The 18,774-nt window shown below is 34.5% G+C and overlaps 2 protein-coding genes across 2 annotated transcripts; one reads left to right on the top strand and one right to left on the bottom strand.

The window, feature by feature from the left end:
- Positions 1 to 74: 74 nt before the first annotated feature.
- On the bottom strand, positions 75 to 18,666 carry snz (sorting nexin snazarus). Its single transcript, XM_076116631.1, has 17 exons — positions 18,176 to 18,666; positions 17,787 to 18,094; positions 17,313 to 17,485; positions 16,805 to 16,991; positions 15,646 to 15,889; positions 14,890 to 15,099; positions 14,361 to 14,535; positions 13,868 to 14,028; positions 13,291 to 13,464; positions 12,809 to 12,940; positions 12,277 to 12,417; positions 11,999 to 12,129; positions 11,534 to 11,676; positions 10,687 to 10,837; positions 10,192 to 10,325; positions 9,018 to 9,166; positions 75 to 3,675 (listed from the first exon to the last, which is right to left on the bottom strand). Exons 1-17 carry the CDS (start codon positions 18,404 to 18,406, stop codon positions 3,619 to 3,621), a joined length of 2,901 nt encoding a protein of 966 aa, XP_075972746.1. The 5' UTR covers positions 18,407 to 18,666; the 3' UTR covers positions 75 to 3,618.
- LOC142974356 (vesicle-associated membrane protein 7-like) lies at positions 4,249 to 8,666 on the top strand. Its single transcript, XM_076116632.1, has 4 exons — positions 4,249 to 5,182; positions 7,803 to 7,998; positions 8,246 to 8,304; positions 8,411 to 8,666. Exons 1-4 carry the CDS (start codon positions 4,979 to 4,981, stop codon positions 8,621 to 8,623), a joined length of 672 nt encoding a protein of 223 aa, XP_075972747.1. The 5' UTR covers positions 4,249 to 4,978; the 3' UTR covers positions 8,624 to 8,666.
- Positions 18,667 to 18,774: the final 108 nt, after the last annotated feature.

The following is an 18,774-nucleotide window of genomic DNA, read 5'->3' as shown; positions in this document are numbered from 1 at the left end:
TTATTGATTGATGTGTGTAAGTAGGTAATTCTAGCGTCGCCTCTGTAGATATATTCAATGAATGAAACGAGATATTAAAATACACATACTATTTTATTCCATATTAACCATACAATTACATACATACTCGTCGTTTACACTTAGTCAACAACATGAAACGTAACACTTAGTAGATATAGACAGTTTCATAAGTTATTATCGAGAACCATGATTTTCTGACGGCACATTGGAAAAATAGCAATATGGGAAAGTCACAGATGTTATGGAAGAATATCCAGACGTATAACTGATGGTATTTACTCAGGCAACACTTCAGAAGTTTGAAAGGGTATTTTTCTGACAATTGTCCTGACATAATGTCCATAATTTTACATGGTTAGGTTTGGCGGAATAGAATTTATATAATATATTAAACACGGCACGGCTGCAGTTTTTCAGAATGTTTCTCCAAAGAGCAGTTAGAAAACCTAGGTCTCTCACATAAAAAGTTATTAAAAATAGACAGTTTTATACGCAATATAGTTTAGTTTAATATACATACATGTAGTAGGTACGTTACTTAGTTACTTCATCAAAAACATTAGAAAATAACATTTTTGTTTAAGAAATACGCAGATAATAAATGCAATTGATAGAAAGACTATAAAACGAATATGTTTTATTGATAGCAACAAAAATATTTTATCTCTTATTTATTTAATACTCGGATTTCAGACCATTAAAATATTTTTTGGAATGCATTTAATACAATAATTTTATCGATATTTTATTTACATTCTAATAGATTCTAGTTCATCACTTAAATTATTTTGATCATTATTAAACATAACACATAATCATCAACAGTTATAGTACCATTTTCCAATAACTTCGTAGTCAAAATTTTGTCAATGTAAGAAAAGTATCAGTATAGAGTAGTCCTAGTGTTATATAAGATTAGACCAGCTTTATAAATGTACGTACAAACTGTAGAAAAGTATTGAAAGTGCAATCGTAACAAATGCTAAGTGCTGTCACAACATAAGACAAGCACAAAACAACTCTTACACGATATCTGAACATTACTAAGTATAATTTTGCTACATATAAGTACTATTTAATCATAATTGCAATTTATAGTTACACTAGCTGACCCGCGCAACTTCGCTTGCGTCACATAAGAGAGACATAATTTTCCCCGTTTTTGTAACATTTTTCACTGGTACTCTGCTCCTATTGGTCTTAGCGTGATGATATATAGCCTAAAGTCTTCCTCGATAAATGGGCTATCTAACACTGAAATAATTTTTCAAATCGGACCAGCAGTTCCTGAGATTAGCGCGTTCAAACAAACAAACAAACAAATTCTTCAGCTTTATAATATTAGTATAGATTTAATCATAATTGCAATTTATAGTTATATAACAATAGGTGGGTATGAGGCTGAGATAAATTTTATCCATTTTACTTAGTTGAGAAGCTGCTAGCAATTTTTACTCTAATATTACTGTGCTACGTGTATGAGGTATGATGACATTTAATATAATAATTACCTATAGGTTATGTACAGTAGGAATGGATGAAGAGAAAGGAATGAAATATAATATGAGTGTATCATTGGTAGAGTCGTGTATAATAACCAATTATTTATTTCAAAATATTGTTCGTATAACTCCCGGTTTCTGAGGTAAATTTAACGGTAGTTTATGTATTCAATAGCGTTTTTTTAAATGAGTTTTAACGCTATTAAATAGATAAACTACCGTTAAATGTACCTCGGAAACCAGGGGAAAGACAGGTTCAGATGGGGTCCTTATTTATGAAAGCTATTTGGATATGAATATGTTTGGTATAATTGTATTATTATCACGTTAAAAGCTAGATACATATTAAAACTGTATTCGGTTGAAACTTCAAATGTTCCTTAAATAGAATGAGTAAAAAATACGTAGGTAAGTCTATTGGAATGAATTGTGTTACTGTTACTGTTATTTTTAATTTTCATTAGTATGTAGATTCGTAGACCATATTATTTATATCCATAGACCGTAGTACTTATTTTTATATCTATTACTGGGGTATTCAGATAATGTCTATGTTATGTAATGGCACTCAATATACTGGGAAGGTTCGAGATTCAGCTGCCAGATTCAGGTACATACAATACTTAGAGAGAAACACTGGAACATTGTCATTGTATAAACTTTAACATTATAATGCATTAAGTGATACCTATTGGTCAGTGAAGAAGCCAATTACTTTATATTTAGCAAATAATAATATTTATAATAAGATGCTCATCGTGCCCGTGACTTCGATCAATGAAACTTAATCGAAACGTCAGGATAAATAAGGTATCATCAACCTTTAAAATTTTCACCGCGCGTAAGCCCCGTTGTGCCTCTTAGTATTAAGTGTACAAGCCGCGATAGTTTACAAAACATGTGTATATTTTTTATGCGAATTGTTAAAGCGATGATAATATGTGATTCACTGTCACGAGAAGCAGAGAAGATTTTTCCGTAAAAATAAAAGTAATCTGTTATTATTTGCTAAATAAAAAGTTCCCTCCCGCTGTATAACATTGACCATTAATACATTAAAAGTGCTTTCTTTGGCACAACCACTACAAATCAACAAAATAACATTCACAAAAATATAAACATTTTATATCAGCAATAAGCTCACTTATTTAAAAGGATATATCTATAACATTCAGTTTATATATTTAAAATCATTCCATATATTACAATCGTAGCGCATTTGATCACAATAATATGTAAATATATTAAATTAAAATAAAATTATATCCATAATATATTATATTCTTGTCATATCCTAAAGTAAATAAAATAATTCAGAGGAAAAGAGTATTTTAGAATTCAAAAAAATAAAGTTACGAGAAAAAGCTGCACAACAATGCGTTGCTACGTCTTGTTTACATCAAAAGAGGTATATTACGAACATAATGAGATCATTGCACTAAACTAAACTTAAAGTTAATTCTATCATTATAATACGTTATAATATTGATGTACCTCTAAATGACCACATACGTACTATATGGCAGTCAACAGTATGTATAGTAGAGATATAATTATATATATAGTACAGAATCAGATGCGACAGTTACAAATAACAACACTGCACTTAGCAAAGAGATTATAATAATATTCTAAAGAGCAGCTACTGGACTCATTTTCATATAAAATATCACTAGGTGTCTCGCCAGTTTGGTACGATTTGTTTCATAAATGTAGCATTGACTTTCAATTTATTTCGCTTCTATATGGCATAAAATGTCAGAATAAAAAGTAACTGAGAGATAGGCATTGATGTCTTGTTAAAAATATAGACTGCTTAAAAATTCAACCAGTGTTGTCACTTGTGAGAATAAATTGACAGCTCCATTATTAAAAAGTTATGGCCATAGATTAAAAAGTTTTCAAAATTTAAAAAGATATGTGCAGTCATTTTGAAGTTTCCAATATAGTTCAGGTTAAAACATAAATGAATGTCTCTTATAGAGTATTTTATACATTCGTATATATTCGAAGTGTCCTTTGGATATGATCCCTGTAAGATTATAATAACTATACTTTGATATATCTATTGTCATGGCTTACCTTACCTAGAGATTCAGTGGTAGCGTTTGAGCTCAGGAAATACTTCAAGGAGCACGAGTTCGAAGAGTTCCTGAAAAAAAAAGTTGTTATTACCAAACGATTTACCAACTATGCTAGCTCTCCTGTATTTTAGATTGACGTATAGATCTAATGAATTAATATATTATTAACAGAAGACCGCGGCCCTGTGCAAGACTGAATACATCTCATTATCATCAGTAAATCGACTCTACCGTCTTTATCAAACGAAACTTTCTTTCTGAAGATTCTGATTGACGAAACTGTTGATCAATTTCTAGTCAACTATTAACTAGCCCGTTACTTATATTTTTATCTACTATAGGAATCTAACTATAATGCCTCAATATCTTACTCCAGACAACGACAGAATCAATGAGGAAACCAATCCAATTTTCAGTATATAATTTTCAAACATGATTTACGAAGTTGATGCCAAACCTGTCAATCTAAATGTACCAACAATGTAGACGATGTAAGATATTTTTGGCGGAGCAGTTTTAGTGGGATTACAGCCGTGACATTGACTTTATACAAATCTAGTGAGCGGCGCATAGAAGTGTTCCCTATGTAAACATACGACTGTCATAAATTTTACATCTGAAAGAATATTTTTGTCGACGAAACTACGGATTTTAGGACTTTAAATACGTTTTGTATGTAACATTATGTATTTTTTAATCGAGACTAAATCGCGTTAAAATTAAATACAAATTTTACACCATTTTTACAAAAGGTTCGAAAGATGAAAAAAAAAATGTTATACAGGCATTCAAATCTCAATACAAAAATCGAACAACATAACACAAAATCGAACCAGTAAATATCGGGCGAAGATCTTCGAATCACATAAATACCTCGACGATGTATAGACGTGCGCATCTCACAGTTTCACACGTCTTCCGCACACTTGTCGCGGCATTTCGCATATATCAACCACAGCCGGCGACATTTTTAGCGGAGAACACGCGCTTTCGGCCGAATGACGGGCCAATAATTTTAGATCCCACGATATTTTGTACGATACCGACGGAGACATGCCACTGGGATTGTATGCCAGTTTTATCAGTGAGATTTGTACCTTTGTGGAGACAACGTTGAGGTTGAAGATCACCTCACTACATTAAATATTAATTAAATAATAATATTTTAGTCAAAATAGAATTTATTTCCGCAAATAGATATAGTAAAAATAGTTTAGATATACAGAAATATTAACGCTGACTGGAGTGAAAATAATTAATAAATTACATGTGAGGCAGTCATAAGTGTTTATAAACATTACAATCTGTGATACCAAAAACCATACCAAAATATTTTTCATTGCTACAATAACAAGCTAAATAACAGTGAAAATGCCTATTCTATTCAGTGTAGTGGCTTGTGAAAGGGACATACTATCGCACTTCGCATCGTGCGAGGGAAATTTCATGGAGATAGCAGAACAAGTGCTGACCAAGTTGCCGCCGTGCAACAATAAAATGACGTATTCACATGGAACTTATTTACTGCACTACATAGCTGAGGATAACTATGTTTATTTCTGTATTACTGACAAAGTAAGTGTTTTCTTTTATCATTTTAGCAAGGCTTAACCCTTTTTTGGTTCTCGGTTAAAACCCCTATACCGTAGTCGGAAATATGTACTTAATCCAACATAAACTTTTATTTTTGGGTGCAACAAGGAATACTTGTTAATGTTACCTTGTTTTTGCATTGAATTAGTAATAATTGCATCTACAAAAATTACATTTCACGGAAAGAAAGATTGTATTTGCTTATTTTGCATACAATGCGTAATATTATTAACAATATTTTTTATTAACCATTTCATTCAAAAGAGCTTTCTAGCGAGCAACTCCATTTTCATAGAGTCAAACTCTAACTGCCAATCCTTTAAATTCGTCCAAGTCCGACCAATGCCTGTTCCAACGCTAGTTAGAGATTAAGAATACTGTTATCGAAACTGGCATCTTGATAGTTTTATTTATGATACATATCACAAAAATAACCGCGATTTAAAATAAAATAAATTTAAATAAATTTAACCCATTACTGTCCCACTGCTGGGCAAGGGTCTCCTCCCGTAATGAGGGAGGGGTTAGGCCTTGAGTCCACCACGCTGGTCAAGTGCGGGTTGGGGACTTTGCATGCCCTCAATAAATGTATTAATAAAATTTTAGGCATGCAAGGTTTCCTCACGATGTTTTCCTTCACCGTTGGAGCACGTGATAATTATTTCTAATACACACATAACTTCGAAAAGTCATTGGTGTGCTGCCTCGGGTTCGAACCTGCGACCACTTGACTAGGAGGTGTCAACTTATACCACTCGGCTATCACTGCTCTGATTTTAAATAGATCAACTTAATTTTACAACATCAAATGTAATTATATTTTTTGTTTGTCATCAAATGCTCACGCAATTTATGAAAATACTCGCGGGGTTAAATATAATTCGTGTAGTTTATCGCTTGCATGTCGCGATTCCTTTAAAATTATGATCATATTGAAGGTTTTCATTTCATCAAACGACGACGTTAATGATATCAATTTAATTCAATTTATGATTGCGTTAAGATGCAGTTTCAAGGTTTCAGGGTTCTCATGAATGAGGCGCCCAAAGGTCGGTAAATGACCTGTGGGTTAAGCTAACTTTGACACGGTCTTGCCATAGATGGGTGACCGCGTAGTGGTATTTGAACTGGGTGTCTCTCTGCACGTAAAAAGTCAGTCCCGGCTGTTATCAATTAAGATAACAGATGTTTAATTGTTTACTCGCGTCAAAGGCCTTCAAGCGGCTTGAAAAACTTTGACACTAGGTTAACCACTAACCATTTGATTACAAAGAAGAAGGGTTCTCATGACTTATCCAGCAGCTTCCAAAATTTATAACGCCCAAGACTGAAACTTCTATAAATAATCTGACAATAAAATCTATAAGCTAAACCCACCGGCTTTAGCTAATCACGACAGTCTCAAGGAAAAAAAATGTTTTCATTACAAGTGAAAAAAAACGAGTTCAGCTAGATATAAAAATAAATGAACCCACTGATAATAGGCACAATGTGTTTTAAAAAAAAATAAACGTCAAACAAGATTTAAATTAATTACCGAGTAAATTGTTATCTGTGCATGCGGCAGTCGTGTGCCAAATATCTGTAATTATCTTGTCAACTGTCACTTGTTTCCACACCTCACTGATAAAGATCGAAGGAGCCTGTCTATTGGGATCGAACTGAAGCGAGACTTATTAGAGAGTACTAAATATACCGCCTAGAAGTTCTTAGTAACAATAGTTAGGTTCACTATTTTTAAAGCTTTTGGCACTTTTTAAAGCAACTTGCGGCCCGTACAGACTTGGCCAGGGTTGTACTGGATTTTCTTACACCTACAAACTTAATACGTAGTCTATAATATAGCTTAGGAATAAAACACCTTTCAAACGGTACAAATTTCTTTACGGTTTCGGAGATTACCAAATTTAACAAACATTAAAAGTTCACAAAATCGCGTTCTCTCTTTAGCTTTCATGAAAGCTAACGTTATTATACATACGCGGCTTAAAGACAAGTTGCATTTAAAAAAAATGTTTGTGCCGATGATGCTCTATATTCGTACTGAATAAAAACCAAAATTAATTCTTTCTTGTTCAAAAATATCAAGATTTTGAAGCAATGCAATTTATTAGGATTAAAACTTCTGAACATCCTGTTACAAATGAAGATTATTTTGTTTTCATCTCCAGACATGACTCCCACATGATAACGTCACGCTGGAAAAACTTCCTATTTATTTAATGTAAAGACACAGTCGTATGACATTATGACGCTATTATAACTATTAGCTATAAGTTATGCAGTATACAAAATATACATAAAAAATTAATATTTATACATAAATACATTTATACATAAATACTTTTCGTCTAAAATGTCCCGAATATGTACTTTTAGGTGTCTAAAACTAAATATTCAGAACATTTTTATGCGAAAAGTAAATTAACGACGATTGCGTTTTTCAACGCAGTAAGAACTAAAATACTATAACCCTAATGGGTCACATCACATTCATTACAAATAACAAATTCCACTTTACGAACTTCAATAAATGTAAACGTTCAAAAACCATCAATCACACGCATTATAAACTTAAAAAAAAAACAATTTCTTTCCTCAGCTATGTCAAAGATCCAGAACATTTTTATTCCTGAACGAGATACAAAGAAGATTCGTCGCGAACAAAGAACAGAGCAAGGAGAACTTCACTACTGTGTTAGCAGCTGAAATGTACCGTTATAGTGAAGACTATAGCACTATTACTATAAGGAAAGGGGAACTGGATGAATTGAATAAAATTGGAGTTGGATGTAGTGGTAAGCTTTCTTTCTCTATTAAATGATCAAACATAAAAAGTTCAGTTATTTAGTACTCGTAAGTAGTTAAAGTATGACACGGCACAATAAACCAGCAGTATTCCTCTACGATAAAAACACGAGGGAATTTAAAACCAAGGAACAAAACATTTTGCTAAATAATGAAATAGCCTATAACAAAAGTAGAAGTAAACAAGCGGATTTAACGTTTCTTGTGCGCATTTAATGATGCATTGTTTTTTTCCAGAGGACCTCCTCGGAGAGAAAATATTATTTGTCAGCAACCCAGAAAACGTTTCATACAGTGTAAGCACTATTTACATTCCTTTTATCACCAGTTCAACGACCTTTTTATTTTTAATACCAATATTGTTTATGTTTACATTAATCTCAATATAATTTATGTTTACAGACTATATCATATATGGCCAGTACTCCCGAACGAGTGTCGGTATCTGTGGTGACTCCAAGACTGTACGTGATTATTATCGGCATGGCTGTACTGTTTATTGCTTTGGCGGTGTATATGTTTGGCCCTGTCTCTTGCGCGGTCGTCACTGGCATAGCCGTGTACTCTTATATACGGTCTTGTGGAACCGAAGATAAAACTGAAGGTTGTAGTTAAATTTTACGTTATTGGTTCTGTAATATATGACTGAGTTGTTGAATGTTTTGTTTCTTTATAAGGGTATATTATGTAGAATTTGATTTTCGATTTTAAATAAGGAGCAATAATTTACACTTAATATATAGGTACTCAGAGATTTTTGCGCTAACCTTTGTGATAGACACGATTCCCTGATTTAATCATTTAAAAGTCGTCTAAAATTTTAGTTTGATTTTATTGTCGAAACGAGAATTTATGATGTTGTCTTTGGTTACTGGCTCACAAATCGGATGAGATTAGACTTAAGATTTCACACCAACGTTGCACGCTGGAAAAACCTTGGTTCGTCACAGAATATCTAAAGGGGGGGAACACTCGGATGACGTTAAAATGGTAGTATAGTTGTACTCACATAGAAGAGTTGTTTGTTGTGCGTGGTGTTCTGCAGCGTGTGGAACAGCTTGTGCGCGCCGCGCGCCGCGGCCTGCGCGCCAACGAGCGACGACAGCGCGTCCAGCACGCTGTCGCTCAGCTGCTGCAGCGCGAGTGTGCGCGTGTGCTCTGTGCGGACAGAACACAGAACTTATTATAAAAAGGACTAATGGCTGGTTTACACAGTGCGAGCTAGCGTACGAGTAAGCCTTCCGAGTAGCTGCACTGCAGTTACTCCCACTGTTCGGACGTAACTTACGAGTAACTCGTACGTTCGAGTTGGTCAGTATCTCGCATCCGAGTTACTTCAACATTTTTTGTTTTCACTCGCCTGCTCGGCCGGCAGCAACTCGCACATGCCAGCGGCTCGTGCGTCGCTCGCATCGTTTGGACGCGTTCGGCAGTAACTCGCCAGTGCTAGCTCGACAGTTGTGATTAGAAGCCGTGTTTTATGTGTGCTACGCCAGTGTACTAAATCGAGTTCGAAATGGCTACAGATAGATGGTCTTTTGACAATAATATTTTATTTATGAAACTCTACAGAGAACAAGAAAATCTATCGAAATAGAGATATGAGTTTTGTTTTTATCGCGGCACGACTCGGACTGAGCAGTAGCAAAGGCGAGCCGAGCTACTGGCGTACGAGTACACAAAGCGATTAGCTGCCTACTGGTCAGGCAGCCACACGCACTGTGTAAACCAGCCATAAGAAAAGGATACCGACCTGTATCGCGATTCTCTACAGTCTAACGAGCATTGAAAATTTGACATTTCAAATGTACTGGAAGATAGTTCCTACAGCGCCCGCTAGAGGCGCTGATTCGATTCTACATACATTTTTCGATAGCTAAAAGGTTCTCGATAGTCGATAAATGTAGAGATTTTACTGATTTTTTAACAATGAATAACTGCTATGTAAATGTATTTTTAGAAATATATAAGTGAAAATGTAAATTGAGATTGCAGCGCTTAGGCGGTTACACACATAACACAACTCAGCGCCGTGGCAGGTGGTTAAGCTAATTATTGCCACGACTATCTCGAAATTTAAGGTTCGTTATTTTTTTACAATTTTTCGTATCTTTAAATATTATTAACATCTTTAAAAATGCTAAGCGAACATGTTTCTTTTTATAAAAAATATAGAGGCTTACCTTTATCTTGGAAATTTCTATTGGAAGTATTTTCTGAGAGCACACCGCCCGGCCACCACGACTTTAACACCACACTGATGTAGTAGTGCAACATTTGTTCAGAGAACAACCATGTTATCGTCTCTTTGATTTGTCTGAAACAAACAAATGTAATTTAGAAAACCTAACACACTATACAAATGTATGTTGATTTTTTGTATTGGTAGTTTTTTTCGAACATCCATTATTATCGTCAGCATTGTCTACACTAATCATGAGAAAGGCAATAAAAATCAATGTACCGTTCTCAAAACAATACTCAAAGCTCAAGATGAAACATTATGATTTCAAGACAAGTAACTAGCGCAAAATAACCCTTAACTACACTAGCGCCATCTACAGAGCACTTTTTTATTGTATTTTTATATAAAATAAATAAAACAGGCGGATTTCTCAAAATTATTTGATTTCCTAGGTGGCATTTATACTACTTCTTAATTTTTACTTGTATGTTACCTGTTGATAGTTCTTCCGTATGTGATCTGTACGAAGGTGACGAGTGTTTTCCTGAGCCACCGGAACACGCCGCGCATGTCGAACATCTCGCTTAACAACGCGTACAGCGGCTCTGCTATACTGTCTCGCTCCTCTGCTATTGCGCCCGCACCTGAATATGACGTGACACGTCAGTATAATAATATCATTTGAGAATGATTAAGGACGCCAACACTATGAGAACAGTGTCGCAATTCTCTACTACTATCGACTACCGCATCCGGATAGCTATCGAAAAATTTTGTTTGACAATCCGTTCAGCGCCTCTAGTGGGCGTCGTAGAAATTATTTTTGCAGTACATTTTGAATGTCAACATTTCGATACCCGAAAGATAAAATCTATACAGAATCGCGCTACTGGTTAGGATCGGTAAAGTAGTGGAAAAATTATTTATTCTACAGTGTTTAATTTGAACTTATCATTATAGATACTATCATACCCGTTGGCCATCGGCACGTACGGTTTTCATATAATTATTATTTGAAATATCAGTGTTTTTCGATAGGCAATCAGAAAATTGTGATCAATCTAAAGCTGTTAGGAATAGTAGCCTAAATAAATTCTTCTTTTTGTTGTTAAGTTTAGAATAATTTTATTTTGTTACGATATATACCAATCCGCACTTGGCCAGCGTGGTGGACTCAAGGCCTAACGCCTCCCTCATTACGGGAGGAGACCCTTGCCCAGCAGTGGGACATTAATGGGTTAAATTTATTCTTTTTTATTATTTATTACGATATATTAAGTTAGAGTTACGGTAAAATAGTTTTAATTGGTTAATATTTATGTATGTGTAGGCAAGCTTACCTCGCAAAGAACTGGTCATACTTTTACTTCCACCATCGGCGCCGTTGCCGTCGAGATATAAAGATATTTCATCCTCGTCAGCAGATAAATGAGTGAACGCTTCTTTCTCTTGTGACGATCTGTTCGTCGCTTCACTACTTGTGCTGGAAAAATATTATTATGTTTTAAATAGGGCGGTTGACTTCAGCCAAATCAACCACTCTTTAAAAAATGTCAAAATGTTACTACAGAAATTTAATATAGCATTATCAGTTTCGTATTTTTGTTGGGGTAAAATATGTTTAAGCTGTCTGTGATAATTTTAATATCAATACAACAATAATTAATGAAACATAAACATAGCATGACAAATAGTACGTACATTTTACAAGTTATGTTTTCGTTAAGTCAGTCCTTTATCTTATAGACCAATTTGGCATTTGAAAATAAGTTGTAAAGAAAAGAAAGAGAACAGATATAACTTACCTCTTAAATAACGTAGAAAATGAGAATTTATTTTTCTTTGGTAGGTCACCCTGTTTCAAATACTCCGAACTCGGGTTGAGGAACGTGTATAAAGCTTCACTTTGGTTTAATCTATCGTCTTCTAAAACAAACTGAAAATAAATCGTTTCGATTGTATTTTGTACTCTATATTCATAGTCATAAAGATCAATTTAGATTGACCTACTTGAATGTTTAATGAGCAAAATGACGTAATTTATATATTTTTTATATGAATTTGTATGATATACATTACTTACCTCTAAGTATTTTTGTATTAACGTCTTAGCTTTTTCTAAAGAATTTTTATCATTCTTGCCAAATAGAAACTTGAATGAATTCGATGGAAGTTCTAAATTCTTTAATTCTGAACACATAGGCCGTAGTTTTCGATGTAACTCCTGAAAGAAATCACATACAGTTTAGCGTTAATAATTAATATGAAAACAGTGGGCAGATCACCAACATCCTAGTGACTTGGACTGTAGAGAAACAGAAAAACAAATAGCAGAGTACTAGAAAGCTTGGCGTATGAAAAGAGAAATGTACACTCCGTCGTGAAATGGAAAAACGCAATGGAAGGTATAGTTTTGTATCAACAAATTTTCACGTTATGTATTGTGTGTTATGTTTCACGTAATGTTACGTGCGTACAAGCACGTATACCTTTGACATATACGTATTCTTAACGCTTAGGTATACACATAGTGTGCACGTATATATACAGTCTATTTCCAACGATGTAACAAGAGTTTATAATTATTGTAACTAAATTGTAATGTCGTATGTTACCTGAAATTCGTTCAAAGTCCTAAGTAGTACCCAGCCGGTGGTGATTTGTTCAGGTCTCTCGTCGTTATGCGTTTCCTGTTCCGCCATGTGCACTACTATCACGAACTGCGGCGGCTTTGACTCGTCTATCACCTAAAATAAAATGTCAATCCAAAATTATAGTAGTACGGCAACATTTTTTTCTGCAAATCTCTGAATGGAGACACTCCGACCATGATTAATAAGTGTATAACTAAAAATCTGGTTAATAAATCAATAACAAATTTTCGATTTTTTTTAGGTTTACAAAATTGACGTTTATTAATCAGTGCCTCTGAAGTCATTCAAAGGCGCCAACAGAGTTTTGCATTCAATAAAATTCGTCAAATGAAACTTTCAAAACTACTTAATTTTTAGTACTTTACATACATTTTATAAGGTATGAACTTTAATAAGATTTATAGTAATAGATGAACAAAATGTATAAAATCGTGACGACATACCTCAGCGCTATGTACAGTAGCTCGCCAACTGCCCAGATGTTCTGCCCACGTGTCTGTCCGCGCCAGGTGTGCTTCTAGCCGCATCTGTTCCCCCGCCAACTTCTCTACTTCGTTGGCCAACATCGATAGCGCGGGAGACTCAGGTTTTAAAGAAGCGCGGAGGGCTGCTAACGCCTGAAATAGGTATTTAATTTGAATTAGGATGGGTTTAGTATAACCTATCAGACAAAAAAGGTAGTGTATGAAAAGGTCTGATAATCTATCGGATACTATAGGATAGTTGACCAGTGATCAAACTGGGGCCTATAAAATGTTTACTATTGACTAAATACGATCATTTTTGTGCTCGTATAATTGACAAAATTACTTCAGAAAGGGGTTTCTACGAGCGTATACGCTAGCGTACGTGTACGTACGCGCTCGTTCAATCATGAACATCTACATAAATGTCAGTCAATTTTCAACTAATGTTAGATGCTTAGCTAATACGCACTGAAATTATGCATAAATGTATATTATATAGCCTTTCGTATGCCTTTGATTAAAGTATAAGCGTAAGTATATTATTCTTACAGACCTGTATTTTATTATTATGTCGTTCCTGTAACTCATCAAGTTTTCTCCTAGCGTAAGTAGAATGTTCTGTAAGGTGCAATGTGCCTGCGACGCTCTCCGCTGACGATACAGACTCGTTGGATAACTGTCGGTCTTCGATCGGTGATCGATCTGAGCTTATGTCTGAAATCACATAAATTAAATGTATTTAGCCCAAGCACTACCGGACTACAAGATATCCAATATATTTTTACCACAACGTGAAGGAATTTTAACTGTTTCTTATATAAGAGCATGTTGAAATGATGAAAGAATTATATCATTGCAGATTTCGCTTGCGATAGGTACGGTATGAATTGAAGCCTCCTATTTAACGTTAGCAAAAACGTCAATGAAATAGTTACTAACCCTTATAAATGTAATGAAAATTAACAAATAAACTAAACAAAAAAAATCAGCAAATATTTCCAAACGCGGGATTTTAACAAAACATAAGAAAAATATTAAATAAATACCTTTATTAGCCTCTTCTGTAGCCAGTTCAGCGATCAACGCCTTGTACTGATCGCTCATAAGGAAAGAGTGGTAGTATTTCTCTTGTATCGTGTCCACGACCGTGTCTTGAACTTCGTAGAACACTTCTGGGCCTTTGTCGCCTAGTAGGAACGCTTCCATTCTTTTTCTTGTGTCCTGAAATATTTATTTATTAAAATTTCATGTACAAAGTTGTATACAGGTGGATTTAGTGCCAAAGGGATTTACTACCAGTCCACTTTGTAGTGAAGTAGGTGTTTAAAAGTAAAGGAGAGTAATTATGATAGATGGGAATATACTTTAACCAATAAACAAATACATCAAAGCTTCAGGATTTTTAAAATCTTTCAAACTCAAAGGTCTGTGTTTCTATGTAAGACCTTAAAAGACGCTTCGTTGGAAAACTAATGGATGATCCATTCGTGAGTCCAAACGACCGCCTTTCACAATAATCAATTAAAATATAAGTGGGCCCCAAAATACTGGTAACTAAAGTTTGAAGGGACATACCTTATCAACTTTAATCTCAGCACTAGGTGATCTGATGTAAGTATAGAATATTTCAGCGCCGAGCTGGTGCCAGCTGCTGCGAGGACTGTGGCGTAGCTCCTCCACCGCGCTCCAGAAACCCACGAGACCTTGCGAGCACATCGTCTCTAAGAACATAGAGAGATACCGCCGACCCGTCACGCTTTCCATTATCTTATGTAGTGGTATCGTCTGAAATAAAGTTTACGATTATTGAGATCAATGCAAAAAGCACTATAGCTCACCATTTATAATAATAATACTCATGGCGTTACAAACGTGCGAACTACGTCATAATCAAAAGAATTATAGGAATGTGACAATATGTAAGTGTGAGCGAGAGACTCCGATAAAATTACATGACTTAGTTCGCCTTTGAAATGGGCCCGAGTATAGGTGTTATTCTACATGAGCGCAATCAAAACAACGATATAATAATTTGTATCTTACTAACTGTAAAGAGTCTCAACCGTTAATTGTGATTAGGATATTACTCATAACGCGATCATCATTCACGTTCCTATATTAGTGACGAACGACAAAGTAACGGTAACTACCTATATAGTACCAACATAGTTAGACAAAAAACTGACTGTCAGAAGAGTATATTCAACGAGTAACACATTGTTAAAGACATTATATTCGCTTTGAGCCTCCCTTTTGTATTAGCTTACTTGACCTAGTTTCGAGAAGAGGTTCTTTATTCCGCTTATGGAGAGAGAATACTTAAACATTTACCTTGCTATCAGACTCCACTGTAGGAAAAGCGCCATCCCATCCCAACTTCCTGAGAGCTGTTTCACACTCAGCTTTGGCAATAGTCAATTGGTTAATGTATCTCTTTAGTTTCTTCGCATCAGCTACTTGTTGGCGGCTCACATTCTGCGCACCACTTTTCTCTATTAAATCGATGTCTACGCCTTTAGCTCGCTTCACGTTTTGAAGAGTCGTCGCTTGCATTATTTGTGTTACTATGTCGTAGCTGAAAAGAAACAATATAGGTACTGGGACAAGGAAGACGGTTGTTGAATCATGTTCGACCAAATCCGAATTATAAATATTTGTATATAGGTAAGATTGGTCTCGATAGTAGTCCGGAGTTTGGAAAAGTGCTCGGTATATGGCAACAGGATCGCCCCTTATCACATCGACTAACATTGTAAATGGCGAAACTCGTATTTCATCCTCCTTCAGGTATCAGGCGTGATATTATGTATGTATGTGATAGGTACATGATGAATCAACATACCCACCTACATTGTATTGAACTAGTTCTTGACTTTGCTTTGCTACAAAGTCATACTTATCTATGAACGATGAGTGTTTAAGCGATATGTTTCGATTTCGTATAACTTGTTCAAAAGTCTATCAGCTTACTAAGTAAGTTATCTTTATAATACCAGTTCAAATGCAGATTAAATTATATTACACAATCTATTATATAATTAAATACTTCTACATTAATACAACATCTACTACATTTAATTAAATCTAGTCTGATCAGAGGTTACGTAAAACCGCAGATACAACATAACGCTTCTAAGCGGGCTTAACCACGAGAGAAGACGCGGTGCAAGGCCAGTATTAATATGTTAATATCAAATGTAAACGGCCGAGTTATTAATATGATTATAATTGAGGTACTATGAATAATTTCGTAAACTATTCAAATCGTTACGAAGGCCGATATCCAAAAGGTTTTTATGTGCGTCAAACTGATATTAGCTAATCAGGAAGCAATACTAACCGAAGGCAACTACAGAAAAAACTACATTACTATGAGTTAAAAAATCAAAATCAAGTCTTTATCTAAATCGGAACGGATACTTGATTAAATATGTTCCAAAATTCCGTTATTAAGTGAAAGTAATAAGCGTTGTTATCACTGTGCACTCACCGTAACCGTTTCAGTGTGTCGACGTTATTACAGCTGTTGATTAAACGTATGTAATCCTCGAATGTTTTGGCGTATTCGTGCGTCCGAACATGCATGGCGTCTACCTCTTTTTGAGCTTCCAAATATTGAATGATTTTCTGATTGATGTAGTCTGGCTCTGTGACTAGGTCTATTGCTGGCTGCAAAACTATAAATTATAAAAAGAATGGTATATAAAGACAAGAGGCATTTGGATTATAAAATAAAATGTTGATTTGTCATAATATAATCCTGGATTGATAGTTAGGCAAAAAAAAACCTATTGATTATCAAAAACTACGAAAATATGTTGTTAACATTATTATTCTTATGTGTATGATCATAGACACAATATGCAGGTAACAAGAAGTATTTAATTTTTTATAAATACATAGAAATGAGTATTCAATAAATACATGAATTTTCAAAAAAACTTCTACAATGCCATTAAGCATCTTTAACCTTTTTAAAAGAATTACAATCTCCTTACCCTTGCAAGCCAGTATCTCCCTCATGAGATGAGAAGCAGGTGACAGGGAGTAACACCTTGGCATCAGGAACATGATAATTAATTCACTAATCTGCCTTAAGTAGTGCAACTCTGTCTCACAGGACATTAAGTGTGGAGCCAAAGCAAATACTGGAGCTTGGTTCAGTTCCAATCTGGAAAACATGCATAAATTATAAAAATGTAAACAAATTAAATTACTGAAATAAACATGGTATATGTGGGTTGTCCACAGATTTATTTTCAAAATGTTTACTAAAAGATGCCTTGATGACATTGAAATTAATTGCATCTAGAAACAAAACAAAACATATAAATTGCTATGGTCATCTTATTATAATATACACTTATATGAAATCTAGAAACTTTTTTATTTATTTGAACAACTGGAATATACTCTAATTATTTGTTACTTATTATGTTTTGATTCAAGTATAGCTTTAAATGTATACTTACGCACAACTCCTGGCAATTCTAATTCTCTCAAAATGCTGTGTGATTTTAGTCACCATATCACTGGCCAGTAGTTTCTCAGCATCAATACGTAGCATCCTCTCATACAAGTTTTGCACAGCTCCCCAAACATGCTCCTTGAATTTATCTAGCACTGGTTCAGGTTTATGACACAATTCCTTCAGCCAGCGGGCCACAAAATCTCTTAGTACATAATCAATTAGTAACTGCAGCTGGCTATCTACTGTACGTCCAAATATAACAGGTAAATGGGTCTTTTTCGTAGCGTGAGGCCAATTTGATTGATCTTCCTGTTAATTCAAATGTATAATTGGTTTATTTATATTTTAAACAATATTTAAAATGTTATTTTTGAATCATTAATTATTTACCTTCAGTGTCTCCTCGATTTGTCGCACATCTTTCTCCAGTTTATCTATTAAAAATAGATTAGTTTGGTGTGGTGACGATAACGATACGTGACCCCAAAGCGTTAAAACAAAAACAGCTATCACCAGAAATAAACTGAGAATTAATAAATATATAACGCTCCATATAAACGGAAAATACCACAATACAGATACACACACGGGTAAAATGCACACTGAGATCCACTTATTCATGATTTTCTAATAGCTAACTAAAACATTATTTACACGAAAAATAGTAAACAACCACGATTGACCAATAGATAGGAATGTAGGGCTCACAAATACTGAAGATAGCTTTTTAAAATAGAATGTTTTATCGACGCTAATAGTCCATTATTTTAATTTCTTTTATGAATAGTGAAAAAAGATTTGTGTAAATGTTTTAATTTATAAGAAACGACGAATTTTCCGCTTTTCGTCTTCCATTCGAGGTACTTAGATTATGACAGGATTGACAACTTGACAAGTAAAGGACTAGAAATGGAGGAGGTATTTGAATATTTTCTATTCAGCTTTACTATTGTAAAATGCCTCAGGAGTGAAAGAGATGTAGCTAATCA

The sequence above is a fragment of the Anticarsia gemmatalis genome, chromosome 7 (assembly GCF_050436995.1).
Source record: "Anticarsia gemmatalis isolate Benzon Research Colony breed Stoneville strain chromosome 7, ilAntGemm2 primary, whole genome shotgun sequence".
NCBI classification, from domain to species: Eukaryota; Metazoa; Arthropoda; class Insecta; order Lepidoptera; family Erebidae; genus Anticarsia; species Anticarsia gemmatalis.
The sequence above is the reverse complement of the archived record's forward strand: the minus strand, read 5'-3'. Positions and strand labels throughout refer to the sequence as shown.

Coding starts and splice junctions, on each gene's coding strand:
- LOC142974356 (XM_076116632.1), top strand. CDS start 4,979: ATGCCTATTCTATTCAGTGTAGTGGCTTGTGAAAGGGACATACTATCG. Junction 5,183..7,802: donor ATTTCTGTATTACTGACAAA/GTAAGTGTTTTC, acceptor TTCTTTCCTCAG/CTATGTCAAAGATCCAGAAC. Junction 8,305..8,410: donor CAGAAAACGTTTCATACAGT/GTAAGCACTATT, acceptor TTATGTTTACAG/ACTATATCATATATGGCCAG.
- snz (XM_076116631.1), bottom strand. CDS start 18,406: ATGAATAAGTGGATCTCAGTGTGCATTTTACCCGTGTGTGTATCTGTA. Junction 18,095..18,175: donor AAATCGAGGAGACACTGAAG/GTAAATAATTAA, acceptor TTGAATTAACAG/GAAGATCAATCAAATTGGCC. Junction 15,100..15,645: donor CAGTGGAGTCTGATAGCAAG/GTAAATGTTTAA, acceptor ACTTTATTTCAG/ACGATACCACTACATAAGAT.